The following is a 25,059-nucleotide window of genomic DNA, read 5'->3' as shown; positions in this document are numbered from 1 at the left end:
TGCAAAAATTTAAGAAAAATAAAAAATGCTCATAAAGTAACATCACACTTCATTGCTTGACTTACCATCACTGCCCAACTGGTGGTCATAAATAAATGAAACAATTCCCCTGTAGTGCCGTTAAGCCCCAACAATGCACAGAACCTCATTTGGCAATAACATCATGACCAGTCTCATAGCAACCAGTCTATGGTGGGAGGCATCATCAGCCTAGCAACAACCCCATGGGCAATGTCACCTTAGCAACAATCATTAGACGACATCACCCGTGGAAACCAACGCATAACCCTGGCTGACCACTCTTAAGGACCACTTCAGATCTCCCATAGACAACCACTCATGTGTTGAGAGGCGGAGGAGCAGCAGGGAAACGATGGTGGTGGGCGAGCAGGACAAAGACTAAAGGACCTCAAGTGAGAGACGATCACTGACTTCTGAGGAAACGTGTTGATGCTCGCAAAATCTACCAACTGGTGGCTAGGTAGTGCACCAACTTTAAAAGACATGCATGCACCACGTGTCTCACTCACGTGTCTCTACAGGTTACATGTAGGTCAGCACTCTCAGATGATCAAATGCTCTGAGAATGTTAAAAGCCTTGACAAAAGGTCTGAGAGCAAACTGCCAGAATTGTACAAATCAATCCCTTCAATTATGTATTTTAATTGGAAAAAGCTGCAGCCAATTTTTGGTCTAAATTGGTAACTGGGAGATTATTTTTCTTATAACCCTGAGAGCGCTGAGCCCTTCACAGAAAGAGCACAGGGTCACCAGAAATGCAGCATTTGCCTTTAGAGCCTTTGCTGAAACCGAAGAGACTGAAAGAGGAGCGCACAGGGGTGATAAGATGTAAGATAAGAAGAGAGAAGGCAAAGGAGATGTTACTGAAACCAGCAAATTGATGGATGAAAGAGGAGAGAGAGGAGAAACCGCACTTCTTACTGGAGAGGGAAGTGGAGCCAGCAGAGAGAGAAGCCATGAATAATAAGATCGATGGCGGAGATGAAATAAATAGATTAAAGCAACGAGAAGAGAGACTCCGTGAGAGGAAGATAACTGAGAACCAAAGAGGAGTCGTTATGGATCTCTGTCTGAGTGCAGCCGGATGGCGAGAGATGGAAGCTGAAAGAAAGGAAGCAAGGAAGATAGCAACAAAACAACAAATACCGATCCGCTCAATCTACTCACGTTAACGAGATGGACAGGTGAAATCTCTGTCTGAGGCCCCGGAACATGGCGAAGGACTTTGGCGGGAAGGACCGGGCGGTGACTGTGCAGTATGGACGCTCGTAGCCTCCTGCGGGACACTCGCAGCGGAATCCACCGCCTGAAAGCTCCCGACACGTCCCTCCGTTTCGGCACAAACCCGGCACGCACCTGCCCTGCCGCCGGTCAAACTCACACCGGTCACCTGGGGATTCACAGTGAAAATAACTTATTGTGTCGTCCTGTGTTGAACCTCAGCGGGAATTGCAACGACACTGGAAAGTAAAGTTTCACACACATTTCAAAAACCACATGGTTTCATCACAGTCGTAGGATATGATGCAACAGATTAACGTACGGATACACGTATGGATATCACATTTCCAGCATCCTTTATTGTATCAACGTAAAAGGATTTACAATTTTCCCATCAGTGTCTGGACAGCTTTTGCCATTTCGTTGCTTTTTCCAGTGAGACTTCAGGTAATTAGCTTTCATAAGCTCTGACCTCACTTCACTCATTGGCGGTCCATCAAACACGTGCAACCGAGCACTGCTCAACCCCTCAGTGCTTTACTTTAAATCTCACTCACGATCCCGAGGTGTACACGCTGAATTTGAATTATGGTTGAGCTAAAATATTGTCGTGATTTTAATGCTTGATTCATTTCGCTACAAGCATGACATACTTTTAGTTAACTTAGAAGAAGTGTATATATCACACGTATATGGGGAAACATTTTTGTCTTCCCTGATACAACGTATTAAGTTATTTTGAGTGTTTTTCATGAGGGTTAAAACTCTCTTCTTTATCAAGGTATTTCATTTCTCCAATCTCTTGCATTGCTTACTCGGAAAACACTGCCACTGCCAAACTAAAACTTCAGCCACGCACCGATCTACATGTCTACATGACTCCCATAACCCTTATCCCTCCATCGTGGCTGAATATTATGAAATCAAGAAAAGTTCAAAACTCTATCCTAAACCAACCAACACAGCATAGACCTACTTTCAGACTTAAGGCTGATAACTTCTGTGCTAGCTCAAGTGAAGTTAGCTCGACAACAGCTGAGCTTAATTGTGTTAACTGCTGAATTTATATGATAATTGAGTCAAACCCTGAAAGAACCCAAAAAAAGAAGACCCTCAAGAAAAAGGAGCTATTCAATTTGTTCCCAAAGAGCATTGTGGAATAGGCAATGCACACCTACAAACAAACAGCAGAGAAGTGGACCATGTCTTTTCAGTTATTTTGAAATGGAGGCTATACATTCAGTAATGCAATCAGCTATCCACCAGACCTCTACAGGTTGTGTCGCGTCACTTGAGAGGATACTTTACACGAGGGCCTTGGAATTGCCCCAATCTATAAAGCTGTGGTTCTCTCTCCGTGTCAACAGTTTAACAGAGCGCTGCTGGCTTTTCTTTCAGGCAGTCAACTGCCGTGGCCGTGACGCTCTAGATGTAAACGAGTGCTTGATTAAACGGTGGAAGCAGCAGGGTGCTGATTCCTGAGGAGCAGGAGTAAGAGCAGCAGCTATAGAGGACTAACCTTTACCGCCCCTCAAACGAACACAGAATATAAACTACAACTAAATTAGAGCTGAAAAAAAAGTACTCAGTGTACAGTATTTGAAAGTGTGTGTATGCAGGAAAAGGGGGGGGGGGAAGGTATTTTCCTGCCGACTGTGATTCTAAAAAAATAAAACAACACAAACAAATCTACAGACGAGAATAAACACAGATTTGGCTGCCAGTCAAACAAGCGCCAGTCTGTAGTGTCTCGAGAGGCAGAAACACCCACGCAACACACACAAATACACACACATGTACACACAATCAAAAGGTATGTAGGAGTAGACGTTCGCTCTTTCCCTTTTGGTTCTCACCTTTCCTCGAGCATATTTGGACACACACAATGTCTGACATTTAGCAGCCGCACACATGAACACACCCAGCGCCCGCCACATAAACAGAGCAGACAGGGTCTGAAAGTAGCCTAAAGACAGATGGCTCCTTAAGGGCCCATTGTAGAACCTGCTGGCACACCCACACACATAAGCACAACAGTAAAATAACAAATAAACAAGCCAAAATGCGCACACATTAATAATAGATGCAATACAGAGTTTTTCTTTCTTTAAACAAAGACAAACGCATATTCAGTCTTCCTCTCATATTTCCCTTCTTCTTCTTCTTCTTCTTCTTCTTCTTTCTCTTTCTCACACACACACACACACACACACACACACACACACACACACACACACACACACACACACACACACACACACACACACACAGATCATTGCCCGAACCCTCGAGGCTGTCGGGGGTTTTTATCATGTAGCTGTCTCTGTTGGCACTTTGTTTGTGCTGCATTTAGCTGCCAAAATACCCACGGGCAGGGTCCTCACATCCTAATAGCCACACACACACACACACACACACACACACACACACACACACACACACACACACACACACACACACACACACATTCGTACGAGTCACACATGCAGATGACAAACAGTACTGCTGTTGTAAGTCAATAGAAGCCTTCACCTTTCCTCATGTTCGTTTGTACACAAATATAATCTGACGTACACAAGACGCAGACACACACGGACAATCTCTCTCACACAGACAAAACACAGCCACAAACACACACACACACACACACATTCACCTGAGGGCAAGTCATGACCACACACATATAAATGCACGAGTCATCCACACACACAGGGAAAAGCTCACACTGATGCTGACTATCTGTGACACATACAACACAAACTGAACCCCACGGTACGATGCATCAAGCGGTGAAACATTTAGAGCTTGTAGCTTGTATCAGCTTGAATCAAAAGGTATAAATTACTTGGATTACCGTCCGTCTCTCCTCCTCCGTGTCAGAGATGCAAACTGACAAAACTGAAAGTGATCAGCTTTGAAGACAGCGAGCAAGGGAAGCTCTTTTTCATTAGTGTACTCACTGTTCAGCGCTCACAAGCGTGTCACTGCACAAAATCTTTACTGGCTGATTGCTCGGTGCTTTCATTTTATGTGCTTGAGCAGCATTATTGTCCTGATCAATGTTATTGTTTTTCTCCTTCCCTTTACATCAATCAGTTGTTCACTTTATAACAGTTTATTCATTTGTCAATCTTGCTCTTCACCACTCCATTTCACCACGTCCACCGGGCAGCTGATATCTGCCAGACATCGGCTGAGAGACATACGCTTTCACACCACTAAATCACCCCGAGGACACACACACACACACACACACACACAGACACACCCGGTCACACACCCGGTCACACACCCAGCTCAGCTAACAATAGCCCAAGGACATTGAAATGATCACATCTGTCCTTGTTTAGCTTTCTCTCATCATCCCACATTAAACATATACCTTAATGTAAATGCACACAACAGGGAACCAATTAAATAGGGAAACACACACATATGCACTCTTAACACGGCGCAATTTCCCTGCCTTTGTCTGTTGCGCCTACTCATCCGTACAGCCCCTCTCATTAATATAAAAATAAATAAATAGACATTAATGCTCATGAATTATGCGTGTGGTAAGACTTAAACACACGTTGCTTCATTATGCAGGCCTGGTTGCGCACAGGTTGACAGACTGGCAGGAAATAAATTTGAGAGACAGACAGAAAAAGAAAGAAACACGATATTTGCACAGAGACGGCTTCAAAAACGGCAGAGAAAAAAACATACACGCAGTAATTAGAAGAAATAGAGCAGAGCAGACTTGATCTCAGACTGACTCAACGATGAGAAGGCGTCCACTTCACCGAGGCACTTAAGACTGATCAGCAGTGATAGGAAACACACACACACACACACACACAGAAAACTTCTGACTATTTCTGTTCGCACTTGTACTTGTTGAAAAGGAGACTGCTCTTTCCATTCACCCCTCCATCCATCCTTCCTTTTCTACCCCCCCCCCCCCCCACCGACTTCTCTATATAAAAGGCTCCACACTTTACTGTTCCTATATCTCCTTCCTCTCCTTCCATATCATTCTTTCTTTTCATCCAGTCTTCATATTGTATGAGCGGCTTAATGCATTCACACCACCCCTTCATTCTCGCGGATGTTTTATTCATCAAAGCCAGTATTCTTCTCCCCCCGCCCCCCGGCATCTTAGTTCGCTCCGCCCAACCCACCCCATCACCCCTCCTCCTCCACCCCAACACATGGGAGATCCCTAGAGGCCACTCCACTCGCAGTTGCTTCCCTCTTTTCCTTCCTCGCTAGGTCTCGCTCCCGTTTTCTGGTGCTTTTTTTTTTTTTTTTCGTCTACACCCCCACGAGAAAAAGTGCCTTTAAGGGCTCTACTGATTTAGAGTTTAATGTATTTGATTCAGGAGTAGATTACAGCTTTAAATGCTGCTGAATTGCACCAAAAACTCAATCTATTCATTTGAGCGTGATGCAGTGAATGGATTTATATTTGTTAGTTCTTTACTTATTAACTTTTATTTGAACTTTTTATACCGCCTCCCTCATACACAGTCTCTCTCCTCCTCTTTCTTCGCTGACTTTTCTCCACTCTTCTTCCTTCTGGCGTCTTTGATATGTTTTTCAATGCTATTTGCTTGTCCGTGCCACTTTGTTTCAACCTTTTCTTTCATTTGGTTCCTTTTCTTCTTCTCCCTCCTCTCCACTCCTCTCCCACTGCAGCCCTTTTATTTGACTCCTCTTTTGGTTATTTTCTCTTTCCAGTTTAGTCTCTTTCTAGTTTTTGCATTCTGTCATGTATTTCAATCTCCAACACATTTTTCTAGTCCCTTGCGTTCCTCTGTCCTATCCCCTCTCTGCTCAGTTTCCTTTCTGTATAGCTGTTTCATTTTTGCTTCTCTTCCATACAAGTCTCTTTTTTAGCCTCATAGACTCTCAACCCTGTTTTCCCTTCTGCTCCCTCTTTCCCAATTCTTGATGTGCTCTTTACCCCATTTTACACTTTCCTCTGCCTCGACCTCCCTCACAATCCTCTTTTGCTTCTTTTGTCGTCGTTTTTCAAAAGATCAGATCTTAGATATTGATAAGAATTCACCATTTGATTATTTTTAGCCCTGCAGCCTTTCTTTCTTTCTCTCTTTATTCTTTTGCCACTCGTTGCATTTCCTCGCTCTCATTTTATATTCCTATTTTTCAACTACAAAGTTGAAATTTTTTCTCGCTTTAAATTCCAAACTTGGAATGTCCAGTTTCAACCAAAGCTCATCTTGCATGTAAATCTCAACAAAGTGCAAATCAGAAATCTAAACATTTTCTTTTAGCATCAAACATTTAGCAGTCATGTGAAGGAAAGTCTGAAAACACTCCACAGATGATCTGCCATCATTATGACTGTTATCAGGGTCCACAAAGGGATATTCTACTTCCTATCTTAAATCCTGCCTGGCTATTGGTTAAAAGAGTTTCTGTGTGTCTGCACTTGATTCCTCCTGCTAAACAGTAAATGTACCTTCAGAATCATTCCTTTCATGATCATAAATACTACTGTTATCTTAAGTAACACGTATGCCATTTATAATTCCACTATAGCAAAAATGAGGCTGCAGCTCATGTTTCGGGAACACATCTCTAATACAGTGCTCACTCAAAGTATTGCATTGCATTACTCTTCAAAGACTGTGTGTATGCATAAGTATCCACTGCGGCCAAAGTACCACAAGTACACTGATATTACAGGCACAGCATTTCACATGACATGCATATCTCCCATAAACACGCCAGAGGGGTCTGAGGTAACATTCTGTAACTTTTCTCCCAAAAGCTAATTTAGTCTCCTCCCTCCTTCCTCTCACACTGTTTGATGCACTGATCCCGCTCAACTCAGCAAGTCATGAAGTGTATTTTTTCATATAGCGTGCACATTTCCAAATCACGTCTATTATGTATGTCTCTAATTCCTCATGTTTGTTCCTCCTACACAATCTGAGCTCATTCTAAACCTTAAAATCGAAGCTGTCTTGCTCTGACTGTTTGCACCACTCGCTTTTTGTTTTTTCTCCACAAAGTAATTTACTCTCCTTGCGTGTCCTGCATGCTTGCTCTCTCTATCTCTCTCTCTCTCACACACACACACACACACACACACACACACACACACACACACACACACACACGCACATTGACAAACACCACCACATCACTGTTTTTTAATTTCCCCAAAGTAATTTAATCTATTTCTCTTTTACTACTACTCACACACAAACACACACACACACACACACAAACACACACACACACACACACACACACACACACACACACACACACACACATACACACACACACACACACAGACACACACATTCATTCGATTAGTGACCTCTAAAATGAATGTCACTGAGACTTCTGAATCCATCCTATACATCATCTCTCCCCTCCTTCACTCCCCTCACTCTGTCCTAAAACTGTCTTTTCAAACGTTTCTTTTTTTGCTTAACTTCATCTCTTGCGTGATCTTTCGTCACATAACATAACATGCCATTTTTTACACTTTCACCTGAGCAGCGGTGAAGCGCGGCCTGCAGTGAGCTGCCGTGCAATGTCAACGGAGAGCTGCGGCGGCCGCTCCGAGCTTAGCAAGCTGCGGCCATTTTGATTCTGCAGCCGAACTACAAGTTGGGGATAGTTTAGTTTAGTAACGGTTTAACTCTTGGCGCCAAATTGCTGCCAGAGAATACCCGCAGCCTATCAGTAGAGAGACTTGTGTCGTCTGTGGCATGTTGACATGTTACAAAGAATCGCTTCCCGCCTGAAACACGTAAACCCGCCTCCTGGCTACAAAATGTAATTATTGCAGCAAGCCGCACTTCGCTGCTGCCTGCCGTGTTTTGGGTGTTAGGAACTCACTCATCTATTTTAATCTCATCTACTCTAAGTACTATTGCTGTCTTATCAACCAATGTCTCCAACCCTCACATTGTGTCTTATCAATTCAAAACGAATTGACTTTCCATTACTTTCTCCTTTGTCCTAACTTTAAATTGCTGAATTCTCGAGAGAGTACATTGTCGTATTATTTTTGCTCCTGTGTTGTGATTATTTCTACAATAACTAGCTGTGTAATTGTTCGTAAACGCTGTGTTTATGATATATGCTATCAATAAATGGCTGATTAATTAATTCCTCAATTGAGTCCTTCATTCTGAAATGACTTGTTTTTACCTTTTGTTCAATAGAGAGCTTTGGTTAATTGCATTTGTCTTAAAACAAATGTATAAATAAATAAATAAATGTAAATATGTCGTCAAAATCATGTAGCTTCTGCAAAAAAATATTAGTTCAACAGTGAACATAAAGCTTCAAAACATCAATTTTCTTGGTGTCACGTGGGAGCTGTAAGTTAAGTACATAATTAGCTCAGATTAGCTTAACCATTAGCTGTGATTTCACAGCTCAGTTCTGCCATTGGGCATGTGTTCAGTACGCTGAACATTATTTCTGCTTTATCAGAAATGCCGAGGTGTGCACCACGGGGAGAACAATAAACAGTTATGCAGACTGTTGAGTCAGATTTTAGTTGTTCTATTTTTGATGTACTTTTAAGTTCACTTACAGCTCCCCTGTGGGTGATAACACCAAACTCCCCCCCATTCCAGTCAGTTCTTTATTCATGTCCCTTCTATACCACCTTTATACTTTCCAACTTATCTCACCAGACATCATTTAGTCGCCTCTTACTCTGCATTCATCACCCACCTCACTCCTTCTCCCCATCCCCCAAGCTAATTCACTTCTCACTTCATTCTCTCCGTCTACCCGGTTCCTCCGTTCTCTCTGTCTTGCACTAACCAAAGATTTTACTTCAATCTCACCTCAACTTACTAAATGTCTGCATTCTCTCCTTCTCGGTGGCTCATTACTCTTTCCATCCCCTTCAGTTCCAAACTTTTAAACCGTCAACACCTTCTCCCAAAGGTTAAAACTTGCCACTAGCATTACTCTTCAAAAGCCTCACACAGTCTTAGCTACCTCGAGCTAATTTGCTCTGCATGTGTGATCTGTTTCCCTCCCCGTCCGCTGCATTCGATTTCTGAGTGTAACATGCATATCTGCTTTATCGCATCCAAAGCTAATCTCACCTCTGCCTACCGCATTTATTCCCCGTCTCTTTCTCTTGCTTCACACAACAAAGCAATTTGATTTCTACCTGTGTCCTCTCTCCTCACGGCTCACCGTTTTATCTCCTCACAAACTAATTTAGTCTTCATCCGTGCTTCTCTCTCTCTCTCTCTCTCTCTGTCTCCCATCTCCTCTTTGCGTCTCTCGGCTCTCCGAGGCGTATCCCTCGTATTATATCTCACTGTAATCTGCATAGTGTACACCTCTCTTCATCACTTCTGAGTCTGTGTTCTTTCAGTTGGTAAAAACGATCAGACATCCTCTCTTTCTGTCTGCTGTTATCTCCGTCTTTAAGGTTGACTGTCCGCTGGGAACTTCTCTTTATGCTTCTCAGGTCTTTTTTCCGGGTTAATGACTGTTCAGCTGCAAGCTTTGCATGCTTCTGAGATAAATGAGCGCTCGAGGTTAGAATTATTTTAATTCTAATGAATAAAAGAGTGCAGATTGCAGCGCTTCGGCTGAGTTTAAGCAACTGTAGCTGCAGGAGGTGTGACTACAGCTTCCCGCGATTGATAAACTCTAAAGTGAGGCACCCTGGAAATAGAGAGCTTTATTAGAGCAGCAGAAGCTAATTAATCCACATTTAATACAAATTGTTCCTTTTATCACTTGTCCGACAACTATACTTGATTCACAGCCTCATTTAAATCCCGTTTAAGAGCAATGGTTAATCATTTCAAGTCTAAAAGGTATAATCTCAACAAGTCCATCGCTAACAGCTGCATTTCGCAGGAAATCTATTGGATGGAATCTGGATTTGTTCAATTGGCTGAGGTTTGAAAACAACATATCTGGTTTCTCCTTAAAATACCACAACAGCTGTCTTACCCATTTAAATGAATTATACTTAAGGCGGCAGATGTATGTCTATGAGAAATCAGCAAAAGATCAAATTCATACTTTTTTTTAAATGGCAGCACAACACTATAAGATAGCGAATCATTCAATGATGGGCTGATTTGTTTGCGCTGTTAATATTACCAAGATATCAAAAGAGCCGTTCATTTGAGTTAAATAACGGTTTTCACACTAGAATTAAGCAGAATTTTAACTTTAACTCTTGTTTTGTTACACAAAAGCGTTCCTCACAGTTTCATTTAAACCTTGGGCTAAGGTTGCGTATTCAGTACTCAGCTGAACGACATATGACTCCTGCTGATGCAGTGTTGCACACTATTCTGTGGGGTTGACAGCATAAAGGTAGTGTTAACCCTTCTTCACAGCAGGGTTTATACCCCGTGGGTATAAAGTGGTTGTAACCCTCATTCAGCGTCAAGCTTTTCTTATCCCAGGGTTAAACGTGTGGTTTAGAGACGGGTTAGCCTGAGGTTACATTGTGAAATCTTTGTTTTTTATCTTTTGTCTGGTGGAAGAAGTGAAGAGACTTCTTAAAGAGTCCAGTTTCACCTGCTGAGTCCACTTACTTATAACTCCAAGGTTTTCATTTTGCTTTTATTATTGTTGGTTTTATTTGCTGCTTTGTATGAAGTAATTTGTAACTTGTTTTTTATAAAGTGCTCTACAGTTACAATGTTCTATTATGCTCTATAGTGTTGATGACCACCAGCTCACTAACAAACATTAACTTGAGCCAACAAGGCCTGACTTCACTCTCCAGGGGATCGGATGGACCGCTCATTTCACAATTTTATGATTTAAGCTGATGAAACTATTTTTTTACCTAAACATTTGGCTTGAGTAAAGAAACACCAAAGAAATTTGTTCACACCTCACACATGTCTATTGAAGGCTTCTGTTCTAGCGTCAGAAATATATTTGACTCAGAGGAAAAAGAAGGTTTCCAGTCTCGGTTTAAAAGCCCCGGCTCAGCTCCCGCCTGAGAGAGAAATCCATAGAGTTTCAGGGAAAAGCAATGTATGAGAGGAAGGATGAAGGCAGGTAGGATGGAAAAATGAAGAAAAAAAATGAATGTGGTAGAGAGCAAACTTGGTTGGGAGATGTCTGGAGATTTCGGTGTGTTGCAGAATCAATTCGTCCCTGTTTATTGGTCCTCTTCCTCCTCCTCTTCCTCCCACTAGCCCTGGGCGTTGACAAGACACCGCAACACCCGACGCCTACGCAAGGAAAGCAAAACACCGACTACCCAGAACCCATCTGATTTCCCTCACTCTCATCCTACATCCCTCTCTCTCTCTCATTGCTCCCAGGTGTCTCTCGCCCCATTTTCCCCCTGAAGCCCTCCTTCCATGTTGGTCTCTGTGAATTCATCCGTCTCCCTCGCCTCCCTCGCCTCTTCTCCGTCCTTTCCTTCATCTCTCATACTCATGCTGTTTACACTCTCTCTCCTGTCCCATCTTTAACTTTCTTTCTATGTTTTTTTTCTCTGCCCCTCCTGTTCTCACAGATTTTCTGTCCTCCTTTACGACTTCTATTACCACTGATTTTACGTCCCCATCTGTTATCCTCTCTGTCTGCTCTGTCTCCGTCCTCGGGCCCTTACACATCTCGAGCGGACAGCGATCTTGCATGTTCATTGCATGTCACACGGTGCAAGATGTGCACTGTATGACATCTATTTTGAGGTTTGTGAATGTCTGGTGAATCGGAGTGGTATGCTGTAGATAGAAATAAATGCAAGCAGTCCCACACCATTGGTCATCCAAGCTTTAGCACATTTGTTGTTTTTTTCAACCTAAAAAGTGGAGCTTCAACAATGCTTTTAATGTATTCTGAGTCATTTCATGTCATACTCCAGTGTCTCCCCTATATTCACAAGTATGGGCGCCACTGCTAACATTTCACACGATCATTAATATCCTCCGCTTTTGTGTTGAGGCTTAACCCCTCCACCCACAGAGCACAGCAGAGGAGAGACATTTAAAGTGAAGGTAATGTTGTTGGTACCGGTTACAAACCAGCTCGGTCTCGAACGACTCGCTAATGTGCTGATAGCTTCTGTGTTTTTGGCTGAGCTACATCATCAGTCATCTTTCTGGTGTTCTTCATCACTGTTTTGGAAGAAGGAAACGACAGGAGTAATGGATGAACCACCTTTAAAAAAAAAAGTGACACATTTTCTTTGAAGACAAGTTCTGTGCGGTGGATCTCATGAGCGGTGGACCCCCTGCAGTCAACCTACCCAACAAGTTTCTCTCTTGATTATCAACTTTTCACTGGTGTCTCCCAAAATCAAAAAGTGATTTCCTCTTTCCCTTCACTTCCCATTGCTTCTCTCCCTACTTTCCGTCTTTCTCTCCATTTTCTCAAACTTTCCCGACTCCCTCCGTCTCTTTCGCTTTCCTTCCATCATACTCTATTCTCTGTCTTTCTCTGTTCCTCCCACTCGCTCTCTGTCCATTACTACCTCCAGCTCTCCTTTGCTTCTTTCCCCTCTCTCTCTTCATTCCTCTATCTCGCTGGAAAACACTCTGTCTCATGAAAGAAAAGTGTTGCTTCACTCCCCCCGCTCTCCTTTGATTCGAAATAAAAGGCAATGTGAAATATCCCCCTGACACACACACTGACATTCATAGCATCTATCCTCTTCAACAGTCTAGTCAATGGCTCGAAGACTGAGGCAATGTAGCAGTATGAAGGGGAGGCAGAGAGGGAGTGAAAGAGAGAGAGGGAATTAGTCGAGAGTTTGGGAAAGGTAAGAAAGAACAAAATGTGTGTGTGTGTGTGTGTGTGTGTGTGTGTGTGTGTGTGTGTGTGTGTGTGTGTATGTGTGTGTGTGTGTGTGTGTGAGAGAGGAAACAAATTAGTTTGGCGACAGTAAAAAAGAGAGAGGGGTTTATGGTGGCAGAAGTGGTGGTGGTGCTGTGTGTGTGTGTGTGTGTGTGTGTGTGTGTAGAAGACAAAGTCACAGGTAGAGAGCTGAGTGGGGGGAGCTCTCCCAGGCGGCAGAGTGTGTGGTTTCATGTTGTTCAGCTCAACACGACAACAGAGTTAAAACAGAGTGGATCAAAAAGGAAGCCGACATGGGACATGAACAAAGACACAGACAGTCAGTTTTGGTTTATCAGTCTGGAGTTAAAGACTACACCAAGACACAACAAACACACAAATAAACACACTACTCTCTGTCCTATCCATCAAATTCAAGCATTGCGGTGTAAACAGTGCCAAATTATAGAATACATATGAGGACCTGGTTTATGTTATTAATTGGGCGATCAGCATTTTCTGTAAAGGCCACAAATCAGGGGAACACCCTGCCTGAGGATGTGAGGAGCTGCAGCTTCATCAGCACTTTCAAAACCAACTTCAAAGGTCTGTTAAAACTCAGCTCTGTACTCACTGACATTGAATTCTATCTTACTTTATTGACTGGCTTTTATCTGGCAAACATACATATTGGGATGTGCTATTGTGTAGTCTTGTGTGTTCTTTCTTGTATAACTTTATACTCTTTTTTAACTTGTACTGTTGTTATTGAGTTCTCTTTGCTTTAACCTGAGTTAGCTTAAAGCTATGATCTGGTTCAGTGCATCACATCGAATGGTTACAGTTGAGTTTTAACTGTAAATAGCTGTCCCCTTTAAATATAAGTAGGTCTTACGAGCTAATTGGACTCTTAACTACTGTTTTATTAAAGCAGGTGCACTGGAAAGGTTAATCGGTGAAACCAATAACATGTAGACAAAAACATCAAGTTGGCTAAAAAGAGTGATCAAGATCAAGGACATTTCCAGTTAGATGTGGGTGATTTCTATTTATTTTAGGGCATTAGCATTAGGTAAATTGCTTAAGATATTTCCAAAAATAAAAGATGGATGGAAAGAAATTAGGTTTATTCTCCACTTGCTTTAATTAAACAAACATAAGTGAACATTCTAGCACTACTATTCATAATCAACATGTCCATACCACCACCCCTACCTCACACAAACACACTTCATGTGTATCTTATAAGTGCAAAGACACACATATCCATAAAGAACCAACAAAATCAGCTAAATTGGAGCAATTTTCCATGACCTCACCTTTTGCCACAGCAGCACAAAGTCATGCACGCTCCCTCACTACAGCACGCAGCACTCACCAGTGTAGTCTTCACGGCAGATGCAGGTGTACCCTCCCTCTCTGCGGGCGCACACCCCTCCGTTCAGGCAGGGGTTGGAGTAACACAGGTTGATCTCCGTCTCGCAGTAATCGCCCGTGAAGCCCACTGGGCAGCGGCAGCGCAGGCCTGCGATGGGGTGGATGGGCCGGAACAGGATGGAGGGCGAGGAGATGAAGGGGGCGGAGCTGTTGAAGCGCAGCACTGAGATGCACTTCATGTAGTTCTGGCACGGCTCACGCAGACACACGTTGTCGTCGAACGGGAGGACCTGGAGTGATGGGAGAGGAGAGATGTCGGAAGTCGTTGTGAGGAATGTAATTGCTGTGTTGACATGTGAACAGTTACTGTTGTCGATGTTCCAGGTGGCGTCCCAATTCAGATTAGCTTCTGTTACTCTAGTTTTCACTGCTCAGCATACTTTCTCATTAAGGGCCTTTCTCATCATTCTGTCTGGCAAGCCGAAACATGCAATACGCTTTTTCTAACTAATAATAGCAGTAAAAGCACATGTGCAACTACTAACAGTAATGTTGTCTCTTTCAGGTGTTCCAGTAAGCCATTCAAACTGTGGTGGAGGAAGTATTTAATCATTAACTTAAAAAGTAGTAAGTACTAAAAGAAAATGTAAAAAATGTACTTAAAGTATCCAAGTAAAAGTGGCCTTTGAGTGCTATATTATCATAAATAACATTTTTAGATTATTGAGTCCAATAATTTTAGATCATTTTTTGTGGAATCTGGTCAGGAGGAACTTGTTTTAACTACTTTATATACTCTTCAATCCATAACAGCACATTTTATTTTTATTACCTGATCCTTTGAAAGTAAAATCTGAAAAGTAACCAGGAACTTCAGCTGATAAAAGTAGCACAGTAAAAAGTGCAACGATTCCCTCTTAAATGTAGGTAAGTGTAAAATAGCCTAAAATGGAAACCCTCAAGAGAGGTACAAGTACCTTGAAATTGTACAATACATGAATAAATGTAGGCTACTTGGTTGCCAGGAAGAACTAGCCAACTAACCAATACAAGGGCCCGGAAATTGAAGCACCACAGTTGACAGCGACCTTAATTAAGGTTATTGATTACACCAGTCCCTCCCTTTCTGTAACATGTCAAAATGTCTGCCATGTGCAGCAGGCACAGCTGTGGCGATGAAAAGAAGAGTGAAGAAGAAAGATTTGGAGTCGAGATTTGAGAGAAGCTCTATATAGTCGGTAGCGGGGGACGCATGTATTTTAATGCAAATAATTTTGAGATGAAAAAGATAATTTTGTTAACATTCAACAACAGCAACTTATCGCACGAGGCTAATGTTAATCACCCACAGAAACACCAACAAAGGGAAAATGTCTTTGTTTGATAAATGAAGGAGTTGTTCAAGTTAGACTAGCATGTAACGTTAGTCACCTATTCAATGGTAGCTTATAACATGAATAGAAATGTTTCACCTTTTTAGAGATAAACTCTGAGAGACTGGAGATACCGAAGGAAACTGACTGGAGCAGAAACAATAGAAAAGTTAGCTGTTAGGTGTTATCGTGTCAATGCTAAAATATCACAGTTACCTCCCTGACAAACGGACAGTCATATTTTGATTTACTTATTTAAATCTCTCTAGATATCGTCCTCTTAATGTCAAGCCGCGATAGTTCAGATGAAAGAAGCTTCTTAATTATAATATGAATACGCTCATCGGTTAAAGGAGTTTTATGCCCTGGGTTGCGCCTCTCAGGCTACAAAGTAGAGCCCAACCGATACTATATTCTTTAAAGATCATAGCTTTCAAATCACTCTCCTACAAATCCTCCATATAGAGGATGCTACACCCCCTCTGATAAGTGAAGGCACATAGACTGGAGGCATAGTAGCTTTTGACATCCAGATTCTGACCTCACAGTGATCCATCGAAGAGAATAGATGTTGAGATGTTTCACTCTGGACCAAGAAATGGCAAAATAAGTTAAAACATAGTAAAAGAAACTCAGAATCTTCATTAAGAACTTGGATACTCTGAAAAATGGTTTTCCTGGAGAAGTGTACAAGCCCTATCACACTAACACTACTTCATTTTCTTGTATGTATCTATTCATTTGTCCTTATTCTGCTTCATAGAAATGTCTACTTTCCAGAGGAACAGCTACTGTTTGCTGTTAAGTTCACCGGATCAGATGTACTCACAGGATTGTGTCTTCTTAGACAGTGAGAGGATATACTGTAGATTCGGTTGGTATGTGTTCATGCGTGTTTGTGTAACAGTGCCTGTAGAGAAAAGGTCGTATGCTTTCAACCTTAAACTATCTCTTGACACTGAGTTGCTCAATCTTTTTCCTTTATAAATATTTTCTCCTTTGTGTTTCACTTGTTCTTCTTTTTTATCAAATCATCTCTCTCTCTCTCGCTCTCTAACTCTCTCTCTCTCTCTCATGCATGTACAGCGATGCTCTGAGGGGGTGTGCACGTGTATGTGACTGATGTGCGTGCTGTGTCCAGGTGTGTGTGATTTCATGCATGAAAACATTCAGCAGTCACATCAGCGTATTGCTGGATAAAGCCATACGTCTTGCGCTGGCGTGGCATCTGTATTTTATTATTATCAGTTCACATGCAATATGCCCAAGTGACTGTCTTAAGATCCATGTGTTTGCACAATGTGTCTTACTACGTGTAACCCTGATTTCAAGCTTCTGCATGCAACTGACTTTTTTCCCTTAGAATCTATATTTTAGGTAATGTGCCTGTAGTAATAGATATATACACAAACACTAATAAAAAAATGCTGATTCCTATGTTTTGTATTTGTAAATGGGAATTGACCTCCATCTGTGTGAGTGACGTCAGCCTCGGCCTGTTCAGGTACAGCTGTTCCTCCAGCGTCTCAGAAGGGAAGAAGAGTCCGCCGGGCAACGCAGCAGTGAAGCTGACATTCAGGATCCCTCCCGGCGCCGCGTCCAGGTCCGGCTGGATGTTGAAGATGAAAACGTCCTCGACAGGCACGGAGAGCACCGCTGACACGCCCTCCAGGAAGTTACCCAGCAGCGGTGACAGGAAGTGCTCCTGGGACATGTTCTGGAGGCGGACAGTGACGCTGCTGCCCAGCATGTCCTCGGTGATGATGAGGACGCGGAGAATGCACTGGGCTGAAATGCTGTGGACGCCATCTAGATAAGAGGAGAGCAGAGGGAGGAAAAAAAAAAAAGGTTAGGTGAATGAATGTGCTCATTCATGAGGTGTATAGAGGATGGACAAAAGGGTCAGGAGGTGAAGGAGCAGGAGATAAAGAAAGATTACAACAGAGAGGGTTGGAAGACATAGAGTGATATATAGGTGTGAACAGATGGAGGAGTAAGAAGAGGGAGATGGATGAAGGGGGAGGCATGAGCGAGACGAGTCCGGGGCGACAGGGATAAACAGCAAAGAGCGGAGAGATGGAGGTAAAGAGACGGAGGTAAAGAGACGGCGATAAATGACTGAGAGCCAGAGAGGAAGGATGACAAAGGGGAAGAGAAAAGGTGAGGAGGTCACAACAATGTCAGAAGATATGCAGCTTAGACCGCTGTACATACAGTATGTTATCATGCATCGCACAAGGACACTCACATCTACACACATACAAATACAAGAGAAAAATACTTGAGTGAAGAAGGAAAGAAGTTTACAGGTGATTGAAACTGACAGTAAACTGATGTTTAAATAATCTGATGGCAAAATAAGTTTGCTCCGGCCAGACTATGAATGAAGTTTCCAGTTCATTTTATTTTTTAAATTCAACTACTCTACAATCTGTTGTGCTGTCATGCCTGTATGTAACAGTTGGCTTACATTTTCAGGCAATCAGTTGACAGGACATGATGGTCTTGTATGTGATTGTGACCTAAATCTGGAAAACAACTGTTAGATGTTCTCTTCCACTAAAATGTGACTTTATTCAGCCATACCCAGACACATACAAAATCTGTCACAAAGACAGCAGTATTTTAGTTTTTTTTTCATTTAGTCATCCGCCATTTATCCAGTGGATAGTCATGATAGGTGATTTGTGGTATAAGACAGCCTGGTCATTTTCTGAAATCCACTTTAATTCTTTGATCTTATGTTCCAGTACGAGAGAGAAAACAGATCCTCTGAACTCTACACTTCCTTGTGAGCCAGTAAGTTGGTTTAAAGTATTGATTGAAATAGCCTCATAGAGACAGAGAGAGACAGAGAGGTGGGGAGGTACCACAGAGTGCTCTCGTGTATAGGAAACATCAGCTCCTCCGTCTCCTCGCTCCTTTCCTCTGAAACCCGTCACTACTAAGAAATGAGCTCATACGAATCACAGCAGGTCACAACCCTCACAGCAATACCTGTTTCAACAACTGACGCCAGACACATTTCATCTACACTGGATACGAACACAATCCAGTGCCGGGCTGTGTTGTATATCGTAAAGCAATTTGGTGCGACAAGCCGGCTAATAAGCTGTAAAAGAATACAAATGCACATGACACACGCCGGCATGAGGGGGCAATTTTCTGCAGCGCCGTGGAGGTAAAACAGGGTGAACAATAAGACCGAGAGAGTGAAAGTGTAAGAATGCCTCTCGTTGCAAAAAAGGACATGGCAAGTGGTGAAAAGACAGAATGGAGAGAAAGAAAAGGAAAGGAAAGAGCATGGCAGCAATGAAGTGAGTGTGAGGGGTGAAAGAGAGAGAGGGAGGATGTTGACACACAGAGGCGACGGAGGGTGAAGGAGGTTTATTAAATACTGGAAGAAGCAAAGGAGACGATGGAGGACAAGAGAAGAGAAATGAGAAAGGAAACGAGGGTCTTTAACCAGGGATTCATGAAAAAAGAGCTCGGGCACTTATGGTAACTCACAATCAATAATAATTTACGACTGCTGTACATAATTGATTGATTATCGATGTTCACTTCTTTCCCTTTGCCAATACTGTAAAACATTATTTGAGAGGTTATTGAATTGATTAAACGGTAAAAGTTGTTATGAATATGAAGGAGTTTGAACAAAGATTTTTATTTCACCTCATTTGCCGTTGACATAAAGTGTCAAAAAGTAAGAAAGGAAGAAAGCTAACAATAAATAAATGTAAAAGGCATGAAGGGAAAGAGAGAAAGAATAACAATAAGTCATTTCAGAGAAGGGAGGACAAAATAGAAAAAGACTCAAGAAAAAGAGCAAGATGTGGACAGGAAAACTGAATAAATAGAGAAAGAGAAGGAGAGACAGAAGATATAGAGAGTGGTGGAGGGATGGGGGTTGGGTCGGGCGGCAGCTGGTTTGATTACCGGATTATGAGGAGACTCACTCCCTACTGACCTCTAACACACACTCTCACACACACACACACACACACACACACACACACACACACGCACACTCAAATCCAGAGCCCTTCATAATAAATGAATAGACAGAGGGAGGAGTGGCATCATGGAGGGACAGAGGAAAACTCCCACAAAAAAGCATCAGGGAACATATCAATAGAATCATTTGTAGAAAGAGATGGATAAAAATGATGGATAGACAGACAGACAGACAGACAGACAGATAGACAGACAGACAGATAGATAGATAGAATAAAATAACACACAGCAGTAGTAGGTGAAGTAATTAAATGTCACCTCTTCTTCTGAGGCTAAAAGCCAGCTTTATTATCAGCTCTCTGGATCGCGATGCAAAGACGCAGTAATTGATGCTAAGCTCCCATTGTCATTGAAATGAGACACGGATCTATGAAAAGACCCCATAATCTGCTGTATGGTAGGACCCAATCTCTCTGACACACACACACACACACACACATCCATTAAAGAATGCACCTATTCACTTTACACCTACCATTGACACAAAGCGTTAACCATCCCATCTACGTATATAGATGCCTAACACCAACACTTTCCCTATAAACCTTAATCAGACAAACATTAAAGGAGTAGTGAGACATTTTGGGACTTACTCGTATTTGCTTTCTTTCGTTAGATTAGAAGACCAATATCATACCATACATTACGTTTTTAATAAACACACTTGTGACTTGTGAAATTCAGTACACACTGAATTTGTACCCTAAGATGTTTTATTTCGGAAGGACAATAAACCACTCCACTCCACGGCAACACATTCTCACACGCTTTATTCCAATTGCTGAAAGACGTTTTTTTTCCTCCAATTTGCTTTCAACCAATCCCTCTGCACCAAGGTTATTTATTGTTTTGTTGACACACTGTTTTGTGTGCAATTGCCATGTTGGACTCCTGCAGACTGTGTGCCTAATTGTTTGCTGATAAGAAAATAAACACTACAATTCCTTCTGCAAGGCCCGCTGAACGTTTTCCGTCTGAGTCACAGGCCCTCAGGAATCCCCTCCGGTGGCCCAGAGGGACAACAGTGACATTTCAAACAGGAATATATCACAACTCAACAAAACATTTAACAGGCTAAAATGAAAAAAGAAATAAGTATCGGGGCCTGACAGTTTATACCTTCACTGCGATTTTATAAGCCTTCTGGGGTATTCTCGCCCCAAGCAGCCATTCAATTCTTTCAGTAAACCTTGCACACACACACACACACACACACGTAAAACATCGTCACTTAGTTTCCCTTCTTGTCTACTGTCCAGCTAATTTGGCCAACCTGCATGAGTGCAGGGCTCTTCACTCATCCCTCCACATATGAAGCCAATTGGAGGTTTGAAATAGAACAGAAAAACAACCATTCAAGCTAAATGACCATTTCAGCAATTACAACCACCAACGTCTGTCCACTTCCTGTCAGCAGGTCAATGATTCATCCACCTCCTTCTATGAGATCGGCTACACATTTAACACAAGCACATGCTAATTACAGCTCTGCTGAAAACACGAAAGCCATAACCAATAAGTCTGCGAAAATATAAAGGCCATTTTCCCAAATTTCCGCAAGGTAGGTTTTAACTTCTTTATTATAAGTTAGCCAACAGAGGATTGTCGTTGCAGCATTGGAGTCTCAGGAAAAATCTGGTGTAACATGAAGCCTAATTATAATGTTTCCTGCTGTGTTAAAAGGCACATCTTCTTTTCCAAAATGCTCAATACGGAAGAAAGTAAGAGTCTTAGAAACTGTATGCAGGGATTCCTTACTTCACCTTACTATGAGAGCAACCTGGGCTCTCACAACACCTGAGCAGTGCCACAGACTGATCGACTCCATGCCACGCCGCATTGCTGCAGTAATTCAGGCAAAAGGAGCCCCAACTAAGTATTGAGTGCTGTACATGCTCATACTTTTCATGTTCATACTTTTCAGTTGGCCAAGATTTCTAAAAATCCTTTCTTTGTATTGGTCTTAAGCAATATTCTAATTTTCTGAGATACTGAATTTGGGATTTTCCTTAGTTGTCAGTTATAATCATCAAAATTAAAAGAAATAAACATTTGAAATATATCAGTCTGTGTGTAATGAATGAATATAATAGACAAGTTTCACTTTTTGAATGGAATTAGTGGAATAAATCAACTTTTTGATGATATTCTAATTATATGACCAGCACCTGTATATCACACCCGTAAAAGGGCTGATGCATCATTTCGGATACAAAGTCTTCATATCAAGAACTGAATCAAGAGACATCAGGTGTATCTCAGTGGAATATAAAGAGGTGGAGCAACTGTGAATTACTTTTTCGAATCCTGGTGAGAGGTGAGTAAAGGTGATCTTGTCCACAACTTCCCAATAAGCCAGGAAGTCATAACTAATTCATCGCCCTTTCTCCATGGCACTCTGCTTTAGCGTGCATGGAAACAATAAAACATTAATAACCTCCAAACCAAAAAAACCCCACAAATGGAAGGTTATTTTAACGTCTTTAGCACCACGGGAAAACAAAGCCCTTCCTAAATAACAACTCGGAGAGGAGCTTTCACGGCTCCTGTGGGCCTCGAGCCAACATTTCCCCCCTTCGTGTGTCCACACTTCAAAGACGGAGGAGAGCTCGAGGCTGGCGTGCATAAAGCCTCTAAGAATAAACAAACTGATCTGGAATCATCAGCGAGGTCCCATGGATGCGTGAACATCAGTACGCCTTGAGAGAGAGGCTGGCCTCAGATCAGTGCTTCGGTGCACGGTCCCCAGCGTTTCAAAGGGCTGAAGGAGTTCAGTGCTATCTCCCTGCGCCAGGTAGCCTGACTAATAGCGCACTCAAAGCTTCTTGAATGTCAGAGCATCCCGAGCTCGCTTCCTGGAAATCCAGACAGAAATAGTCTGCAAAGTAGCGCACAATAAGCCCACAGCTGGAGCTGAAAACAGCCCCAGAAACATATTAAAAGCTGCAATACAGGGCAGGAGGAGGGGTCACCAGACAGAGCCCTGGCCTTTTCCTTTAAGGAAGAAAGTCACAGAGCAAAGCAAGCAAAGGTTTGGAGATACTGCTCAGGTGGTTCGTGAAGCTCTATCGCAGTCAAAGAAACTTAATTCTTTTTCATTCTAGTTTAAAAACATTCCAAAACTCACAATTGCTTGGTGTCCCAAATCTGTGACCCAATTTGCAGGTTTTTCAAAATGACTAAATTGATTATAAAAAAGGTTTATCAAGAAATGCGTTTAATGTGGTGTTCATGTAACCTTTTGCACCACAGTAAAAAGGGAAACTGCAGATGTTGGAGGGACAGTTTGATGACGATAAAAAAGCATCGAATCTTTGAAAATCTTTGAGCGTTCTCTTTCCGAAGTTTGATTGGCAGTGGCCTTCCATGGTTGCAGATTGGTGCGCTTATTGTATTATTTTCTGTTGGTACAAAATGATAAAGTAGCAGTATACTATCACAATTAGTGTGTAGGACATACAGGAGCTTGTTGGCCTACATTAAGGAGAGAGGACACATTTAAAGCTGGGCAGGCAGGCAGGCAGCTCGTCCAATCATTACATTTGGGCCGAATGAAATGATCGGACAGCAACAGATACCAGATAATTGTTTTTCAGAGCATTTGAGTTATTTGCGGGATGTAAAGAGATTGTCAACAAATGGACAAAAAATGTTTCTAAAATAAATGACCCACCATAGCTTTAACAACAAATCTGGGGTTTCAAGACTATCTATCATATCGGCTATAACACATGTTTCAGATTCGGACACAGAGTCATTCACCAGACATTCGACCTCAGAGGACGTGCAGTTCGCTGTAAAAGTAAAAGTATCTCTTCAATCCATTCGGTTACAGCATTCAAATGTCTCACGTGTTCAATTTCCTACCACTGTTACTGTGGGAGGAAAACCTTGAATAACCACTGAGTGAGTTTTGCATTAATCACAGTTCATATCTTAACACTAGGGATTCTTGTCAATTTAAAATACGTTTTGAATGAGGATCACTGGGCATGTATTTTCCTTCATTATTCATTGTGGCTCTGTGTAGCTCCGTCTGTACAGGCTAACACTGCTGGGGTGAGAGGTTTAGATCCCTAAACAATTCAGAAATTCACACATGGCCTTGACTTTGTTTAAGAGCCTGACTTAAACTGTTTGCACTCTCGGTACTATAAGGAGTTGGGATTTGTTTTTTTTAAGCCCAAAAGGGGAGATATATATTTCAACTAGCATGCAAAAACCCCAAACAGTAAAATTGGATTTAGACTGGACAAAAGCTCTATGTTGCTACTCTGAAACACACTAAAGACCGTCATGGTGCCTTCAGCCCATTAGCTCACAGTCCGTGCATCCACAATCACACGGTTTTAAATCCCATTTCACACTGTGTTGTCACGCCCCTTTGTTTGGCCTTTTCCTGTTTCTCCTCTGTGTTCATCGTGCTCGAAAAGTCTATGTAAGATACATGAGCAGGTTGAATTTCAAAATCCTTGAGTAACAAAAAAAACGTGTGATGAGTGTTATGTTTTCAGCAGTGTAAGTTGCCTGCGGGTCAGGAAAAATAAATAGGTACAGCAGCCCCTGAACAAACGTTGCCCTTTTTAAACACACAAAAAAAACAACGTTTCAGGTTGTTAACAGAGCACACAAAGCTCACCGTCTGAAGCACAGTCACATGAAAATAACTCCTGGAGAGAATGTGAAAGGATGAACAGCCAAAATGGCACTTAATAGAAATAAGTACAAATAAGTGAATAAATGGATAACTGCAGAGAGAGGCAGGCCATACATGCATGCCAGTAAAATAACACAAACATTAACAATATTGTGTATGCATCATTGCAAAGCACACACTTACACACACACACACACACACACACAACCCAGGCCCAGCTGATTTCTGCGCTCAGTTTGTTTTTTAAAGCCTTTCTACCCCTGAGGTCTGGGCACTCATTATACTCAGTGCAAAGGAGAACAGAGTAAAAAAAGCAACACACACACACACACACACACACACACACAGCAGCCGGTGCAACATAATGGTTTAAACCACTCTTTTACAGAAGCACTAATCCTTTACGTTAAACCAGATAACTTGCACACACACACACACTGAACACAAACAGCATTCTCTCATGCAAAGACGCATATCACATTTAAACACACCCTCATGTCTACTGTACGGATAAATAACACAAATCCACACTCTGACCTCTTTGACATACAGACGTGACATCTGTTTGCAGCTGTTTGCAGCAGCAGCTATCATCCTCCATCTCGCATCTTTTTGTCTTTGTTTGTA

At 42.1% G+C, this 25,059-nt stretch overlaps 1 protein-coding gene across 1 annotated transcript in view; it reads right to left on the bottom strand.

Moving 5' to 3' along the window:
* The window catches only part of celsr3 (cadherin, EGF LAG seven-pass G-type receptor 3), a 94,208-nt gene that overhangs the window by 53,860 nt on the left and 15,289 nt on the right, over positions 1 to 25,059 (bottom strand). Inside the window, exons 2-4 of the mRNA XM_076093448.1 lie at positions 17,224 to 17,567; positions 14,387 to 14,675; positions 1,189 to 1,411 (exon numbers count right to left, since the gene is read on the bottom strand). Coding sequence (XP_075949563.1) covers positions 1,189 to 1,411; positions 14,387 to 14,675; positions 17,224 to 17,567 — 856 coding nt within the window. The remainder of the gene's footprint in view (positions 1 to 1,188; positions 1,412 to 14,386; positions 14,676 to 17,223; positions 17,568 to 25,059) is intronic.

Source organism: Anarhichas minor, unplaced genomic scaffold, assembly GCF_050575085.1.
Source record: "Anarhichas minor isolate MPS153535 unplaced genomic scaffold, ASM5057508v1 ptg000003l, whole genome shotgun sequence".
NCBI classification, from domain to species: domain Eukaryota; kingdom Metazoa; phylum Chordata; class Actinopteri; order Perciformes; family Anarhichadidae; genus Anarhichas; species Anarhichas minor.
This window is presented reverse-complemented; position numbering and strand designations above follow the sequence as displayed.